General features: G+C 43.1%; 1 protein-coding gene across 1 annotated transcript in view; it reads right to left on the bottom strand.

Moving 5' to 3' along the window:
- The window catches only part of plcl1 (phospholipase C like 1), a gene marked incomplete at its 5' end in the record, with an annotated part of 32,410 nt that extends 21,066 nt beyond the window's left edge, over positions 1 to 11,344 (bottom strand). The window contains 5 exons of the mRNA XM_034076943.1: positions 226 to 1,354; positions 1,577 to 1,968; positions 5,013 to 5,297; positions 9,243 to 9,530; positions 11,270 to 11,344. Coding sequence (XP_033932834.1) covers positions 226 to 1,354; positions 1,577 to 1,968; positions 5,013 to 5,297; positions 9,243 to 9,530; positions 11,270 to 11,344 — 2,169 coding nt within the window. The remainder of the gene's footprint in view (positions 1 to 225; positions 1,355 to 1,576; positions 1,969 to 5,012; positions 5,298 to 9,242; positions 9,531 to 11,269) is intronic.
- Between the last annotated feature and the right edge of the window lie 8,579 nt (positions 11,345 to 19,923).

Here is a 19,923-nt window from a genome sequence, read left to right as displayed (position 1 = left end):
TGAGTCCAAGTGGACATGTGTGCCACGTGTGAAGACCTTTCCTCAAGTCGTACATAGCAACTTGTTCAAGGTTTGATATCTTTTTCTTTCCACTCTTTTACTACGTGTCTTTTAATGTCCGTAGATAATAACTCTACTATGTCCTAGTTGTATTTAGTGGATTTCATCTGTATGTGCTTTCTGCATTGCAAGTGGAACATTAGATATAAATATAAATATCTTCACCTTAATCCTCAGAGTCTGAGCGGGCACTCCCGGCACGCAGCCCTGTGTGTGAGCGCTGAAGTACGACACCTCGTCCCTCATGACAGCCGGGCGCAGAACGTACCCACAGCCTCCGTTCTGAGAGAAGCGTCCTCTGTGGAGGTCCAGCATGGCGCCGGGGGTCTGCTGGTTCAACGCCACCAGCTGGACCCCTCCCTTCCAGTACCCCTGAGGGTTGGGGTTACTGGAGTCCAGACGCACAGAGCTGGGTCGTACCCGGGTCAGGGTGCGCTTGGTAAACATCACCAGGTCCTCCGGGCTCTCAGTGGTCAGGCGCCCTCCTTCCCCTTCACCCAGGGAGCAAAGCGTCCAACAAGGAGGCTCAGGAAGGGAAGGAGTCCCAGGAGAAGAGGGGCTGCTGGGGGGAGACTGCTGCGGTTTGTAGGTGGCTCTCTGGGCGTAGAAACTGCGACTTCCCGTACGAGCGATCGCTACTAAATCTGACAGGTCTTTGTGGAGGCGTAGCTTCCTGGGTTGGGACGGAGGAGGCACCACCAAGACGACGCCCAGCTCCTCCTCCCCAGGGATGGTCATTCTTCGTCCGGCCAGAGGACCCCCTCCTCCGATCTCCTCGTCCTCTTCAGATATCTCCCCTTCAGATGCGTCCTGCTCCTGAGGCAGCTTCTTCCCCACGATAAGGATGCGCCCCTTCAGCTGCTCGGGGGAGGGTAAGGTTGTGGCTCGGCCCCCCAGGCTGGCAGGAAGAGACTCCGGAGTGTAAAGACGGGAGCTGAAGACTTTCTTTAAATGCTGAGCTAAGGTGCGCTGTTGTCCCGGAGAGCAGCGCTGGCACAGGTAGAGCAGCAGGGGGAACTGGGAGGACAGGAAGGCGTACTTGTTGACTACTTCCAGAGCAGAGCGCACAGTGACTGGGGTGTGGTGGTGGTGCTGGTGGTGCTGGTGGTGGTGGTGATGGTGGTGGCGGGAGATGTCTGGACCATAATCCACCCCCAGGAGAGGCTCTCCCTCTGGGCCGTCGGTGACTCCCAGCTCGATGCAGCGGCAGCCGGTCTGCAGAGCTTTGATCAGACCCCCCAGGTCCGCTCGGCCGTGGACCTGATCGTCCAGCAGGTAGGAGCGGTACGAGGTGCTGGGGGACACAAGAAATGGAGCATAATTATTATTGAGTATTACAATACTCCAAATAATATCCTACCTCCAACATTTGCTTTGTAATCCTATGCTGCTGGACACGAAGCAGCGTAGGATTCAGTTTTGCCTTATTTTGTCTTTTTAACACAAGTGTAACTGTAACAACGTGGTTTCTGTAATAATGCATCTGGCTATAAGTGAGTAAATACAAGCCCCTCACCTGATGTAGTAGTGAGACAGAGGCATGTTCATGTTCTGGCAGACCCCCAGGTGTTCGGGGTCCAGCAGCTGGCACTCTGCAGACTGCAGGTATCGAGCGAATCCGTCCAATCCCAGCAGGCCTCGCTCCCGGCCCTGAGCAGACGGCTCGCAGCGCCTCAGCAGCTCCCAGCAGCCCTCGGTGGTCGCCAGAGATAAACCCTGCTCCGTCTCCAGGAAGAGGCGCAGGTCCTGAGGGTCCAGACACTCGCGGTCCTTGGACAGCTGCACCAACAGGAAGTAGACGTCGGGCCGGGTGCACAGCTCGCCGAACGCCTCGTGAAACTCCTCCAGGGTCACGTGGGAGGTGAGCTTCTCCTTGGTGCGCTGGATCTCCTTGAAGCGCTGACGCACCTGAGAGGAAGAGAGGAGGGAGGCGAGTCGTATACGGATCATCTTTATTGTCAATCTTTCAGTTTGTGTGTACAGACAGAGGATCCAAATCCCCTTTCCCACAATGCCGAATACAAAAACAAATATATATAAATATGTATATCCTATATGTACACAATCAACAGACACATGTATACATATGCACAACAATCAATATATACAAACAGTCACTTCAATATCTTTGGGAGATGTACATTAGTGCACGACTGACTCACTTCAACTAAGAAGAAATGGTCTGTTTTTGCGGCACCAACTAGAACTGTAGTCACGGTAACTTAAACATGACGGCAGTGATCTCCACCTAAATAGAAAAAGTGCTGCATGGCGTTTCCGATGGAGTAACTTCAGCAATGTGGTTTTTGGGTCCGAGGTGACGTTGCTAAAAATAAGTTTTTCTTTGGAGTGACGTTTGGACATGGTCCGAAGATCAGAGCATCCTTAGCAGTGGTTTGATACCACCACTCAATGTCTTCGTTGACCAATAAGATTTGAGTATTCAACAAAGCCAAACAAGGTACATATTAATGAAAGAGTTAAGCACTTTAAATCAGGGGTGTCAAACTCAATTTCATCACGGGCCACATCAGCATTATGGCTGCACTCACAGGGCCGGTTGTAACTTTAAGACTATATACAAATACATATATATATATAAAATAATGTATTATATATTACATTATTGCCTCTGAATTGGATTATTATCGGATAGGGTAATAACTAACTAAGTTTGAAAGCAGAAGTCTAGGGCAAATAATTGCAAGTCTCTTCAGTGTGCATGTCACAAAACAAGATGCATTGTGGGACATGTAGTTTATGCGCAACATGCCTCTGTAAAGCGGCATGTAACCGTATAATAAACGTGTTATATTCTTTGCAAGCTCTTGCGGGCCACATAAAATGAAGTCGCGGGCCGGATTTGGCCCCCGGGCCTTGAGTTTGACACCCCTGCTTTAAATGAATGATATAAAACCAATCCCAGTCAATATGCCCGGGACCCCCACCAACAGACTCTTTAACTACACACTATTGGGTGGTGTTGGCGCAGTCAGAGCGTTGATCATCAGATCAAGGGGCGTTGGGGAACTCCAGTTCGAAACCCGCCTCGGCCGCCACCGCGTCAGGCCGTTGTGTCCATGGGCGAGACACTCTACCCACATTCTCTCCTGTGGGTAATGTCCACAGTATTGACATGTCTAATATGTGTAATGTGTAGTTGCAAAGCGCTTTGAGCACCTGTAAAAGCGCTCTAATTAAAGAATGTAATCCATTATTATTCTTATTAGTTATATTAATGCACACGCCGTGACATCTCGTGAGACATTCCTCGTGCTCCACACCTTCCATTCATTCCTGCGTATCATTTGCACATTTCTACACTTTTCTCCAACCTGGAGACTGATCCTTTCAGAACGAAATAATGCATACACATTTCACATTTCACACAAACACTGTATCGTACAAATATAAAGTCGCTGTACGTGTTTGAAAACAGCATTTCTTAGAGCAAGGACAACGTTGCACCTCATGCACCCATTGACGCGAGATTAAACGTCAGTGATGTAGTTTGAATAAGGATATTAAAGTGACCCACATTAAATACACGATGATAAATCATTCTCTGTCATGCTTCCTCTTCTATCGATGCATCTAACCCTGGGCTCAGAAAGTAATCTCCTCTCTGGTATAATCTGCGTAAATGTGTTTTTGCAGTCATGTCTTTCCATTTTCATATTTTCCGATTCTTTGTTCAGTCAGCATTAAAGAAAAGGGAAATATGGGAGAAGAACCCAGATGGTGTCTAACTGATCTCTTTGTGGAGGGGGGGATGAAATGTTCTGCAGCAGTTACAGAACAAACCTCTCCTGCAGCGTGTGAAGGGAGGCGACACACACACACACACACACACACACTGATTACTGAGATGTTCATACATGAAGTGTGTTCCTCTGCTTCACTCCACCACATGGAGGATCTGAGCTGTGTTGAAGCAAGACAACTGGGACAAGTTATTTGAGCGTGGACCAAATGACTCAAGATTATCTATAGATATTAAATCATTTAAAACTAATGTGGAGGCGTGTGGCGCAGTGGATGGTGCGTTGGTGTTCTGATCAGGGGGTCACAGGTTCAAACCCCACTGCAGTCAGCATGTCGTTGTGTCCCTGTGGGGACTGTCCACAGTATGTTAGTCGCTTTGGATAAAAGCGACTAACAAGTGCAATGCTTTCTGTCAAACTCATTTTTATTGTTTGACGTATATTATGTATACAACCTTCCTCTGATATGTATGAATGTTCAACCTACATATATTAAATCATTCTTATATTTAAATCATTGTACTATATCGTTATTTTTATTAAAATATGAATCTCTACTTTTTGGATATATGTTGCAAGTTTTTTGTATATAATTGTATCTTGATAGGACAATATTCATGTCCTTGTTCTCCTGATACAGATACAAAATATGAATTTGTATTTATTATAAAAATATTTGTAATAAGTTAGAATGTCACTGTTGTTGTTTGCTTGTTTTTATTATTATTTGTATTTCTTATTTTTTCAATGGGTCTTTAATTCAATAATATACTGAACTATTTGTGGTTTTGTACGTTAATAAAAATGTCAACAACAAAAAATCTGTGAAAAGACAACAACAAATATTTGTAATAAAAACTATCTAAAAATTGTAAAAAATAAAAATACTAACTACATTTAAAAACAGTTCAGGACGCCCACCTTGGCCTCCATGAAAATATAAAGTTCTACTTTTTTTAATAGTTTTTAATATATTTTTCTATTTTCTTTTATATAATTGAATCCTAATAGGATTATATGTATGTCCTTGTGCTTTATGAAGTCACCTGATACAGATAAAACATATTAATGTGTATATATTATTTAATTCTTTTAATTAAAATATATAAAATGTAATTAGAAAAAAACAATACAATAAAAATACTTAAACATGTTTTATTTAAATGTAAACAGTTGAGAGCCCCTCACCTTGGCATCCCTGATCCCAGGACAGAGTTTACAGATGGTAGCTACGGCCACGTCCTCCGACACGATGCCGTACCCGTCTTCATCGACCTGAGAGAACTCTGCTGCCAGCCACTCGCTCCTCATCCTCCCCCCAACACTCCCATCCACACACCCCCCCTCACCCAGCCCTCCCACGCCCCCCTCTCCCCTCGCACCCCCGATCACTGAGGGGTGAGCCAGCAGGTAGCGCAGCCCCGTCACCCAGATGTTCGCCACGTCTGCAGACAATGCAACCAGATCCAGAGACTGTGGAGAGACAGAGAGACGTTACTGAGCAGGGGGGAAGTGATGCGTACATTTACTCAAGAACAGCAGAGGTGGGAAGTAGTGCAGTACAAATACACTCCAGTACTTAAGTATGTGTTTCTGGTATCAGTACTTTACTTCACTACGTATTTTTCTGGCGACTTTTAACTTTGACTTCTTACATGTTGAACACAAATACCTGTACTTTCTACTTCTTACATGTTGAACACAAATACCTGTACTTTCTACTTCTCACATGTTGAACACAAATACCTGTACTTTCTACTTCTTACATGTTGAACTCAAATACCTGTACTTTCTACTTCTTACATGTTGAACACAAATACCTGAACTTTCTACTTCTAACATGTTGAACTCAAATACCTGTACTTTCTACTTCTCACATGTTGAACACAAATACCTGTACTTTCTACTTCTCACATGTTGAACCCAAATACCTGAACTTTCTACTTCTTACATGTTGAACACAAATACCTGAACTTTCTACTTCTTACATGTTGAACCCAAATACCTGTACTTTCTACTTCTTACATGTTGAACTCAAATACCTGTACTTTCTACTTCTTACATGTTGAACTCAAATACCTGAACTTTCTACTTCTTACATGTTGAACTCAAATACCTGTACTTTCTACTTCTTACATGTTGAACACAAATACCTGAACTTTCTACTTCTTACATGTTGAACACAAATACCTGAACTTTCTACTTCTTACATGTTGAACCCAAATACCTGTACTTTCTACTTCTTACATGTTGAACTCAAATACCTGTACTTTCTACTTCTTACATGTTGAACTCAAATACCTGTACTTTCTACTTCTTACATGTTGAACACAAATACCTGAACTTTCTACTTCTCACATGTTGAACCCAAATACCTGTACTTTCTACTTCTTACATGTTGAACCCAAATACCTGTACTTTCTACTTCTTACATGTTGAACTCAAATACCTGTACTTTCTACTTCTTACAAGTTGAACACAAATACCTGTACTTTCTACTTCTCACATGTTGAACACAAATACCTGTACTTTCTACTTCTCTCATGTTGAACTCAAATACCTGTACTTTCTACTTCTCTCATGTTGAACTCAAATACCTGTACTTTCTACTTCTTACAAGTTGAACACAAATACCTGTACTTTCTATTTCTCACATGTTGAACCCAAATACCTGTACTTTCTACTTCTTACATGTTGAACTCAAATACCTGTACTTTCTACTTCTCTCATGTTGAACTCAAATACCTGTACTTTCTACTTCTTACATGTTGAACCCAAATACCTGTACTTTCTACTTCTCACATGTTGAACTCAAATACCTGTACTTTCTACTTCTCACATGTTGAACTCAAATACCTGTACTTTCTACTTCTCACATGTTGAACTCAAATACCTGTACTTTCTACTTCTCACATGTTGAACTCAAATACCTGTACTTTCTACTTCTCACATGTTGAACACAAATACCTGTACTTTCTACTTCTCACATGTTGAACTCAAATACCTGTACTTTCTACTTCTCACATGTTGAACACAAATACCTGTACTTTCTACTTCTCTCATGTTGAACTCAAATACCTGTACTTTCTACTTCTCTCATGTTGAACTCAAATACCTGTACTTTCTACTTCTCACATGTTGAACTCAAATACCTGTACTTTCTACTTCTCACATGTTGAACCCAAATACCTGTACTTTCTACTTCTCTCATGTTGAACTCAAATACCTGTACTTTCTACTTCTCACATGTTGAACTCAAATACCTGTACTTTCTACTTCTCTCATTTCCCAAACAGCTGGTTCCTTTAGTCTGAATGTGTGTTGGTGCGTGATCATTATTCTTCAGAGTCATTGCGTGCCTATTGGTTGGAACACGATCCGTGTATCCATCACTTCCTGGTCTTCTCTAAAGAAGAGGGACCAATGGAAACGTTGTCATGTTGCCGTGGAAACATTCATTAGCTAACAATGACATTATTGTTCTATTAATATAAAGGGAGGTCAGGTACTCTTTAAAACAGCTGCTAGTTATGGGTACTTTCTACTGAAGTACACTTCAAAGCCTCTTTACTTTTAGTACTTCTACTTTCACCAGAGTATTTATAAACAGTATCTGTACATCTACTTGAGTAAAGGATGTGTGTACTTTTGCCATCTCTGAAGAACAGCACTTAAAGGTTTCCTATTATAATAATTGTAGGCATATATTACAGGTCTCAGATATATAAAAAACATGTCTATGAAGTGTTTTGCTCAAAATACCAAACAGATCACCCATAGGCGGAGTTTGACATTTGCGCTTGGGGGGGGAAACCTTTTTTACTGACGTCACACAGTCCCAACTATCGCGTGGGGTGCTACGGATACAGAAGCAATAAAGCCAGCGCTCACCGCACTGAGTATGACTTTTCCACATACAAACACAACTCGTCCCGTCATGCCCGCCTCATGCCCGCCTCATGCCTGCCTCATGCCCGCCTCATGCCCGCCGTACACACACACTCATATGGAAGGGGCGGTCTCTCCCCCCAACAACAGTGCATTACATCTGTATAACTCATCATAACTGTGCACATCTTATACTTATTCGATAACTACTGTATCCCTTGGTTACTTGAACACGCTACAATATTATTAAAGTGTCCTACTTAGTGCAGAAGGAGACGCCTTAAACGTCCCAGAAATTGGACGTTTTAAAAATCGCCGCATATCTTATTGTAATACAATAGCTGAATCACTTGTATGTAAAAAAAAAAGCGAGGGAACTTGTGTCCTTAACCTCATACGTCACACACACACACACACACACACACACACACACACACACACACACACACACACACACACACACACACACACACACACACACACACACACACACACACACACACACACACACACACACACACACACACACACACACACACACACACACACACACACACACACCACACACACACACACACACACACACACACACACGTCACAACATGCGACTGCTCAAAAATGAAATTATTTCAAACAAAACATGATATTATTCAGATTTTTATTGAAACAATCATTATATTACATCTATATGTAATATGTAATATGATATCTATATTAAAATATTTATATACGAAATATTTGTATTGGAACAGTTTTAGAAGTAGTAATGCTGTAACATATTTCAGCCACTAGGGGGGGCAATGCCCCCCCTGCCCCCCCGCAAAATCCGCCTATGAGATCACCCATTCTAGCCTCATATCCCTCTATTTTCAGCCCCGGTCCTTAGCGTTAAAAAAAAAACCGAGACGAAAGCTCATGCGGGAGAAATCTACTCAGCTAATTTCTGCCGTGATTAAACGCCATATTTTGTTCAAAACCACATCAAGGATTTATTTCTGAAACAGTCTGGAGCTCAAAGGCTTTCTCTCTTGCCGGTTATACCACGAGGTGAGTTCCTTTTTACTTCCTGCTTCTTCACACACATGCTCTCCAGTACAGGTTAGCTCCGAGTGTTAGCGATGCTAATGTAAACACCGAACATATTACGTCCAGAACAGTCGGGCATTGTTTCTGATAGCAGCTTTCTGATTGGGCCGTGGGTCCACATTTCAGATATTACGTCATATCGGACTCAAATCTGGATCAGCTCCGTTGTTCCCCGTTTTTAGAGATGTGGGTACGGAGGAAAAGAGAGGGTTTTATTTTCTGACGCTGCAGGAGTTCCCTGACACACCGGGGACACATGTTGATGTATAAAAGACATACAAAAGTGTTTTTTGCATAATAGGGGACTTTTAAGTACACATTGTGAGGTAGCTTACTTGAGTATTTCCATTGTGTGTTACTCTATACTTCGAGTAATCTTTCACAGACTTATAGTACATTCTTTTTTGTATGTGTATAGTATTTAAACTGTTTTTTTCTCTGTACCTGGTAGTCGTCCCCATGGATGATGGAGAAGGCAGCTTCCTCAGCCAGCTGTTCTGTGATTGGTCCGTTGTGGAGGAATGTCTCGGTGCTCTTCCCCGTGCGGACCTCTCTGATGCCGGACACATCGAGGCGCGCGCGGTCCGAGTCCTTCTTGGACGGTTCCCAGCGCAGACAGCTGAGGTCTGTGTCCAGCGTGAAGAACCGACAGTAGACCCTGGAATTGGGCCGGATCTTCTTCAGCTCACAGCCCCCCTGCATGAAGGCCAGGCAGTCGGCTGCACTGCTCACCTGGGGGGGAGAGTCAACCATCAGAGGTGGGAAGTAGTGGAGTACAAATACTCTGTTACTGTACTTAAGTACATTTTCTATCAGTACTTTACTCCACTACTTATTTTTCTGATGACTTTTCACTTTGACTTCTTACATGTTGAACCCAAATACCTGTACTTTCTACTTCTTACATGTTGAACCCAAATACCTGTACTTTCTACTTCTTACATGTTGAACTCAAATACCTGTACTTTCTACTTCTTACATGTTGAACTCAAATACCTGTACTTTCTACTTCTTACATGTTGAACCCAAATACCTGTACTTTCTACTTCTTACATGTTGAACACAAATACCTGTACTTTCTACTTCTTACATGTTGAACCCAAATACCTGTACTTTCTACTTCTTACATGTTGAACACAAATACCTGTACTTTCTACTTCTTACATGTTGAACACAAATACCTGTACTTTCTACTTCTTACATGTTGAACACAAATACCTGTACTTTCTACTTCTTACATGTTGAACCCAAATACCTGTACTTTCTACTTCTTACATGTTGAACACAAATACCTGTACTTTCTACTTCTTACATGTTGAACCCAAATACCTGTACTTTCTACTTCTTACATGTTGAACTCAAATACCTGTACTTTCTACTTCTCACATGTTGAACCCAAATACCTGTACTTTCTACTTCTTACATGTTGAACTCAAATACCCGTACTTTCTACTTCTTACATGTTGAACCCAAATACCTGTACTTTCTACTTCTTACATGTAGAACTCAAATACCTGTACTTTCTACTTCTTACATGTTGAACCCAAATACCTGTACTTTCTACTTCTTACATGTAGAACTCAAATACCTGTACTTTCTACTTCTCACATGTTGAACTCAAATACCTGTACTTTCTACTTCTTACATGTAGAACTCAAATACCTGTACTTTCTACTTCTTACATGTTGAACTCAAATACCTGTACTTTCTACTTCTTACATGTTGAACTCAAATACCTGTACTTTCTACTTCTCACATGTTGAACTCAAATACCTGTACTTTCTACTTCTTACATGTTGAACCCAAATACCTGTACTTTCTACTTCTTACATGTTGAACTCAAATACCTGTACTTTCTACTTCTTACATGTTGAACTCAAATACCTGTACTTTCTACTTCTTACATGTTGAACTCAAGTACCTGTACTTTCTACTTCTTACATGTAGAACTCAAATACCTGTACTTTCTACTTCTTACATGTTGAACTCAAATACCTGTACTTTCTACTTCTTACATGTAGAACTCAAATACCTGTACTTTCTACTTCTTACATGTTGAACTCAAATACCTGAACTTTCTACTTCTCACATTTCCCAAACAGCTGGTTCCTTTAGTCTGAATGTGTGTTTGGTGCGTGGTCATTATTCTCTTTAAAGCAGCTGCTAGCTATGGGTACTTTTTACTGAAGTACACTTCAAAGCCTCTTTACTTTTAGTCCTTCTACCCTCACCAGAGTATTTTTAAACACGAGTATCTGTACTTCTACTTGAGTAATGGATGTGTGTACTTTTGCCTGGTTATGAGTACAAAAGGACATTATATTCAATTAAATTAAAATGTATTTAAATAGCCCAGTATCACAAAACTCAGAGGACTTCACAAACATATCGGAGAATATCGTCAAATGACAAGATAAATGTAAAAATACCGTTCTTTTGTTGTTGTCTCATTACATAGGAGATTGCTTTACCTTCTTCTCAGAGGGAATGCTACTGAAGGACACCGTCTTCTTCCTGCCCCCGCCAATTTTCTGCACCGATGGATCCTGGGAAAAAGACAAAGACAGGTGGTCAAACAAGAAGAAGTGTTACTACACGTTAAGAAGAATGTGTAATTACTCTCAACATAACCTGAAGGTAGATATTTGCACAATATCATTTTGTGACAAATAAAAGACTAGCGTTTTATTTTGAGGACATTTGAAAAGAGAACATCGAGCCTGGAGAGTTCACTATTCAGGGAGGGGTTTTCCATCAGAAGCCTGTGGTATCCAAGCACACAAAGCAGCCCGTAAAATAACCATATCAAAGTAATCGCCGCAGAACAAAAGAAAGCATTAAAACATTGCAGAGCTTTCATACGAGAAGGCTTGTTAAAAAACATCAAAACAAATCATCTGAGAAGACATTGTTCACACACAGTCTGAGTTTTGAAGGTAAAATCCAAAATGCTTCCTTTCCGTTCTTAGAACAATCAGTATCTTGCGGTTTTGTACAGTTTTGAACACGCCAACAGGAGGACTTTAAATCCTGGCGTTCACTTGTGTATTTCTGGGTTTGTGAGTTTCACAGTTTCTCTCTTCACTTTGTTTCAGAACGGAGGAGCCGGCCCGCTCACTTTAATCTGCTCCTCTAAATGTGGACAACATGGCATCTCACAGTCTTCCTGATCTTCACATCCTTATTTAGCCCGGTGAGCTGGCTGCAAGGAAAGACTGTAATACGTGGGATGGAGGCTGTGGGCGTGCAGACGTGTGACTGTAAAACTGTACAGTGTGAAACTAGGAAACCATTTTAGCATTTAGGAGGTTTTTAAAATATCAATCAGAGGAGGGAGGTGTGTTTACTGAACGAGGGAACTGCCGTCACTCCGTCTGGACAACACACATTATTTTGGTTCTTCTTGTTCCAAAAAACACATTTTTGGAGCTGTCAATTAGTCAATCAGCAGGAAGTTGATCTCCAAGGCTTCTATTGTGTGCAAGACAACAATGTTTGGTTTTATATAGAGAGGCGAAGCCCCTCCCTTTCCGGGGAGCTCCATGGGATGTTATTTCGGAAAAGTTATGCATTGAAGTCAATGAGAGAGAAAGATTATCTTTAGATCCCGTTTGAATTGTGCCACGAATTACACACATGATGTTTGTCAATTTAACAGATAATTTTGCAAGTCAAAAAAATCTAAATGTGTCGTAAAACTGTGAAGTAACACTTTGTTTGTGTGAAAACTCTCAATGAACTACATCTCCCGTCACGCACGCACGCCATATAGGTGTAAGCAGGGGTCAAGTGCTATTTTTACAGGTGGTGTGTGGACCTCACATAGGGGGGTCCGGGGGCATGCTCCCCGGGAAGATTTTTAAATATTGAAGTTAAAGCATCAATCTGATGCACTTTGAGAGCAACATGAGAGATCTATGGATACATCTCTCAGCACCCATTTGAAACACACCTGGAAACAGATTTACTTTTTCTTTATGGATATTTTACAAATCACTCCCTTTTAAACTTTATTCTTTTTTTAATGTCATATAGTATTTCATACCTGTTTTTCATTTATTCTCTTATTTTTTTATAACTATAATGATCATATAAACGTGTCCCTTGGAAATAATTGTTTACATTAATGGTGACCAAAACGTTTGAGACCCACTGAGATAACACTGAGAGTCTCTCCTCCACTTTGTTGTTGAAACAACTCCTTATATCCGTTAGCGTAGCTCGCTAGCACCAGAAGCTAACAACAACGATCTCCGGTACCGGTGCGCTCTCTCTCTCTCTCGCGCACGCACACAAAATGGCTCGTTTCACACACACACACACAGAGCCGAGCTTTAATGAAACACAGAGACCCAGACGTAATAGTACTGCATCATATTATTTCAATCAATAATTTTTCAAAATATGATTTTTTTTTTAAATAACCAATAATAATCCTCCTGGTCTCTCGCGCCCCCCCTGTCATGCCTCGGCGCCCCCCACTTTGAGAACCACTGCTTTACGGCGAGGCCATTAATCCTCTCTTGTAATCTCCCAGGAACCAGAGCTGAGTGTTTGCAGCAGGAAGTCTGACAAAGGCTCCTCTGATTAACTGAGGGAGCAACATTTCAGGATTTAAATGTTGGCACAAAGTCCTGTAAACACACTCGCACAAGGATTACAGCGGTGAGGAGAGACTTTACAAACAACGTGTGAGACTCGGGAGAACATGCTGACAGATATGAGGTGTCGAAGAAGAAAGACACTTTTTTAAATGGACATATTCTGCTAACTTCCCGGTTTATATTCGTATGTTGTGCTTCTTCTACCGCAGCATGTTTCGATGCTGTAATGTTCAAAAAGCTCTTTATTTTTCTCATGCTGCAGCACCTCTTTTCACCCTCTGTCTGAAACCAGAGCCCAGTCTGCTCTGATTGGTTAGCTGGCCGTCTCTGTTGTGATTGGTGAACCAGCTTAGAGATGTTCCGCACAATGTGTCGCGTACAATGTGTTGGAGCGCTAGCCGGAGCCCATTACAGGATTGTATCCTGTTCAAACCATTTACATGCACCAAAAGCTATACTGTATAACACACTACAAGAGAGGGAACACCCCAAAAAGCAGAAAAGGACCTCTTTAAGAATGTGGTCTTATTTGGCGACCTTAAAGCTGCGCACACCTTAAAGTGGACCCGTTGTAGCCATGCCTCATACTGCTCAAACCCCTCTATTACAGCTGCTAGAGAAACGCGGATTTTGGGTCCTTAGCTTGAAAAAAAAAAAAAAAGAGGAGGCGGAGCTAATGCCTGATCAGAATTCTACCGGAGATAGAGTTAAATTCTGCTGTGATAAAACGCCATCCTGTTCTAAACCACATCAAGGATTATCTCTGAAACAGGTTGGAGCTCAAAGGCTTTCTCTCTTGCGGGTTTATCACGAGGTGAGTTCTTTTTTTATTTCCTGCTTTTTAAACACGTGCTCTCCAGTACAGGTTAGCTCTGAGTGTTAGCGAGGCTTGCTAATGTAAACAAAGACGAGATTACGTCCAAAACACGTCAGGCATTGTTTCTGATGGCAACTTTCTCTGGGTCCGCCGCCGATTTGACGTCAGATCGGCAGCAAATTTGTATCCGCTCGATGTTCCCCCGTTTTTAAAAGACGTGGGTACGGAGGAAAAGAGAGAGGGTTTTATTTTCTGACGCTGCGTGAGTTCCCCGACGCACCGGGGACACGTATTTATGTATGAAAGACATCACAAAGTGCATTTTGCATGATAGGTCCCCTTTAAATACAAACGGTGATGACGTCAGAGAGAGAAAAGGGAGGGAAAGAAAAATAATTGAAAGTCCTTGCCTTTTCCAATTCGCTAAACAAACACGTATTGATTTGTGATTTCCAATACTCGCACAGCTCCCAGCACACAGAGAGGCATCAGAGTCACAGCTTCCACTAAAGGCTGCGTCTTTGTTCACCTCACAGTCCCACAAAACGTCTTTCTTTTTTTTAAGTTGATCACGAGCGACGGGCTTAGAGAAAGCAGGTCAGCGAGTATTTAGGTGCAGAGAGCGAGGGGGTGTGTCAGTGATGCTCTGGGGCAGCGTGGATCATCTGGGAACATTGACGTGTAAACCAATCCAGGGTGTGCATGAGTGTGCATGTGTCCACCGTCACTGACACACAACGCCATCCAGGAAACTATAGCCACGTCCTCCTAAAGCCCTTTAAAGCTGCGCTCTGTTCGGCCTAAAAGGGCATCTATCCGATATAATCCACAGCCTGCTTTAAACTGCATCTCCCTTTGTCTGTGTGTGTGTCGGGTTTGTTTGACTTCTACTGCTCACATGTGATCATTCTCTCCATCACTGAGCGGCTGCCAGGGAAAACAGAACATATCAGCACAGATGGAGAGATGGTGAAGAGAAATGAGAGCAAGAGCTGCGGGGAGAATGGAGAGGAAAGAAAGGTCAGACGAGACAAATGAAAGGATGTTCTTCCATTCAAAGCAGGGCAAAAGGGCTGGAGGAGTGGCACACGGGAAAGTACAAATAAAAACAACAACACTGAATGAAAGAACGGATGAGAGGCGGGAGAGGAAACGAGGATTTGCAGAAGCAACAAGTGGCGATGAGTTGAGCAAAAGTAGAATAAGTGGTTGTGTTGAACAGTGCTGAAGAAGTGTTTACAGCACAGGTGTCAAACTCGAGGCCCGGGGGCCAAATCAGGCCCGTGGTGGATTTAATTTCGGCCCGCAGGATAATTTCTAATTCCTATTAGATCTGGCCCGCCGTTATATTGCTCTCACGCCTTTCCTCCATCCTGAGGGTCTCCTCCGCTCAGAGCCGGAGCCCAAACATTGATGACCTTGCTCCCGAGATGAGAGGCCAAGTATCTGAGCTAGCATCCCAGAGCAGCACACTGAGCTCAATGGATGCTTCCTTCTGCTCTTTCTCTCAGGACAGCAGGGCATGTTTGGTTTCTCTTTGAGGGGAATAGTTTGTTGAAGCTGTTGTTGGCCTGTGGGGAAATGTACTCATAAGAAGTGACTCAGAAAAGCTGCAGATCGAGCCATAAGAAATGAAAGCAGCTGATTATGTAATGTTGTTTTTATAGGCAATAATTTAAGCTTTGTTAGTTCCAGGTTTAATATGTGCAATAAGTTCATTTCAATAAGTTCTGCAAGAAACATTGAACCAGTCCAGCCCTCCACTAGCACCCTTTTTTTTATTTTGGCCCACTGTGTGTTTGAGTTCCACCGCCCCCCCGGTTCTTCATTCTGAATACAATGTTTGTGTAAAGAACAAGAATAAGGTCATATAAAAGGGTTTACTCCGGAAAAAGGAAAAGTCCCAGATGGATTTCTGTCATGAAACCAATCCAAAGGAGATGAATAACGACGTTATCGTGCCTGATGTTTCTTGACGGCTTTGCACTCGAGGAGGAGCTTTGATTAAGACGTGATTAAGCATTCAGGCCTGATGGGAAAGTGGCTCTAACATTCGCTCTCATTAACAATTCATTCACATCGTCATCAGTCACATTTCAGTTTAGTGATGATGAGAACATGCATTCTGTCAACGCATGGGTCTCAGGGGACGGTTTGGGAACCAGGGACGGGGTAAATAGATTAGATATGTGTTCGGTGATGTTTTTTAAGTTCAACTCATATTTCAACTTCGTCAACACCAAATTGGGATTTGTTTTTATTGGAGCTGGATTTGTGCACGTTGCATGTTGTTGTATCAAAACAGAAAAAGACCCCTGACTTACGGAAAGGTCTCTTTTGGCGTTAATGAATATATTGCGTGTGTCATCTAAAATAATAACTGACAATAAGCACATTCACACCACAGAATAATGCAGCTGTTGGACAAAATGGCCACCAAAAAAAGGCTTCTTTTTAAAATAGAGTGAAATTAAATAAGCCTCAATGCCCAAAAAATGTATAAATAAAACATTATTAAAAGCCTTTTAAAATAAAATGACAATATGTATAAAAGCGTTCAAGGGCATCATCGATAAAACATAAAAGACTGAGACGTTACTTCAAGGACAAAGGGACCTTTCAGAATGCGTCCTCTCTGGTGAAGTGTCTCAGACCTTAAATGACTTGTTCTTGTTTGTCCTTCGTGGCTCTGTTCACACATCCCTGCAGATAAACTCTCGTTCCCACGGTGACCTTCAGCGACCGGCTGAAACACACATCCTGAACGAGCTGTAATGAAGTGAGAGAGCCGATGGAACATGCATGTGATAATCAATCGACGAAACTCACACTCGGTCACACGCGGTCATTCAGAAATCCAAATACCGTGCCCTCAATGTTTCCATCTATCGATTCACACGTTTCTACAACTAGTTAACCTTACACACACGCGCACACACACACACACACACACACACACACACACACACACACACACACACACACACACACACACACACACACACACACACACACACACACACACACACACACACACACACACACACACACACACACACACACACACACACACACACACACACACACACACACACACACACACACACACACACACACACACACACACACACACACACACACACACACACACACACACACACACACACACACACACACACACACACACACACACACACACACACACACACACACACACACACACACACACACACACACACACACACACACACACACACCTGGCAGTTGCATAAATCCAGTCTGAATCTGATCCCATGATCTGGCTAATAATCCCGCTGCACACTGGCAGAAGATTACCACGTCAGATTACTGCAGCCACAGTTTTACAACCACTAATCCGCAGCAGAGGACGGACACACACACACACACACACACTTTAATTTAATTATCAACGGTCTTATTAATAAAGCATATTGTCGTTGATGTATTTGTTCACATGCCAACTTGTCTGAGGGCCTTTGAGTACTTCTTTGGGGGACTTCACAGACATGAAGGTCACACAGGAAGTACTTATTTCCCAGTAGATAATATGACTGATGTCAGGACAGGCTGAACTGATATCAATGTCAATGGCTCTGTTCCAGTAGAGGCTTGCAGTCGTGAGACACTGTGTGGTCGTGCTCGGACGAGACGAGAAGCACAAGCAGCCATCGAACTGCCAACATGTGGACATACATCATGCCTTTTTAGATGCTGCTGCCGTGTTGCCGTGCGCTCATGTCTGTACAGTCTGTTGATTGTTCTGTGTTCTTCGTATGCGTGGACCGTGCTTAATAAACGCTAAGTAATAATGTGTGTTCTCAGCCTTCCCTCGGGCCTGTGAGTTCTGGAGAAAGACGGTGCTGAGCCTGACGAGCACAAAGAGTCGGACAACACTTGGAGGGAGTCGTGAGAAGCCAGGATGATTAATGGATGTCCGTGACTGGAAGTGTCAAGAGTGTCCGAGTGTGTGTGTGTGTGTGTGTGTGTGTGTGTGTGTGTGTGTGTGTGTGTGGATATTTCGGCGCCACTGTCCACTGATTGGGTTTGCTGTCGTCATCCAATAAAAGGCGGGATAGCTGTACTCCCTTCACAGTGTGGATTCTGAACCGCTGCAACCATTGGATGATTCAATAGCAATGTACTATTCCACTGGTGTGTGTGTGTGTGTGTGTGTGTGTGTGTGTGTGTGTGTGTGTGTGTGTGTGTGTGTGTGTGTGTGTGTGTGTGTGTGTGTGTGTGTGTGTGTGTGTGTGTGAGCCACGTATTCACTCTTGTTTTCTGTTGGTGCACAGGTGGAAGTGATGGTGAGTTTTTGAAGTGTGTGTGATCTTATAAAAAAAAGTTTAAAATGAAAGCTAGTTTTATTTCTAGATAATGTTAAAACGAATATCAATAATATAAATAGTGATAGTTCTTCCCGGTTGTTCCCGTCTATGCTCTTTTCCTTTACGGAGCGTCCACACTACAGCTTCAAAAATAGCTTGGAGCTGGGCGTGTCTGAAGCTTGGGGATTTTATTCAAGCAACGCGACCAACAACCAATCACATGCATCTCCCGCCCCCGACATACAGAGCAAAAACCCCCGGGGATTTTATGCGAGCAATATATATATATATATATATATATATATATATATATAAACTCCCCAAACAGGCGAAAACCTACCAGTTTCCCCCACTGTCTCTGCCACCTCCCTCCATGCCTGGTTCCTCCGGTTTGTATCCCGGGAGGTGAAGAGGGTCTGGTCATACAAAACCGGGTGATTGCTACGGCGATAGTTAGTTTCTCCTCCGACTTTTTTTGAAATATAGAAATGAACGGCGGGATATCTCTCCCAGCTTAGACGCGGTTTGATTGGCTACGGCTTCAGCTGTCAGATTTTCAGAAACGGGATTTGATTGGCTGGCGCTGGCTACTCCGGAGACGGACCGCTCTGCTACCCACAATTCAGTTCGGCGAAAAAGCGAGGCAACGTGACGTCACCCCATTGAAAGTGAATGGGCCAACACATCCTCACTCCCAGGTCGGCCTATGTTGACGTTATGTCAAGTCCCCTGCCGGCTTTTTCCAACGCAAGGGGGGGGGGCCTTAGCGTCCATTTTCAACGCAAGGGGGGGGGCCTTAGCGTCCATTTTCAACGCAAGGGGGGGGCCTTAGCGTCCATTTTCAGCTTTCCGGGATGTCCATGTGCTTCTATGGACGCTCATGGAAGCACGGCATTCGTTTGTGTCAACTGCCCTTAAAGGCAATGAAGACACTACACTACCCAGAATCCCCAGCTATCGTTTGGACACCATGTGCTCTGTTTGACAAACCCCGTGATAGTCCTCAAGCTCTGTGATTGGAGAGTGTGCTCCGAGGGTTACCGAGCCTCGAACAGCACTTGAAATGGGATGGAACCACGGCAGACTGTTCAAAACTGGATTTGAACGGGTCCACCGCGTCCCCCCCCTCCCCCACCCCGTCCCCAGAACTACACATGCTGGCTATTCTGTTTCGCAACATGTTCTCTATGGCACGTCTCTACTGGGAGTTGTAGTTTTAAAAGACGTTTTCGTATTTCCCATAATAAGAACTTGCCAGTATTAAACTGTGTACATCCCTGGAGGTTTAGGGGACAGGAAACACTCACATTTAAAACATATAATTAATAAATGGGTGAAAGTTGCTTGTGCCCATAATG

The sequence above is a fragment of the Pseudochaenichthys georgianus genome, unplaced genomic scaffold (assembly GCF_902827115.2).
Source record: "Pseudochaenichthys georgianus unplaced genomic scaffold, fPseGeo1.2 scaffold_1141_arrow_ctg1, whole genome shotgun sequence".
NCBI classification, from domain to species: Eukaryota; Metazoa; Chordata; class Actinopteri; order Perciformes; family Channichthyidae; genus Pseudochaenichthys; species Pseudochaenichthys georgianus.
The sequence above is the reverse complement of the archived record's forward strand: the minus strand, read 5'-3'. Positions and strand labels throughout refer to the sequence as shown.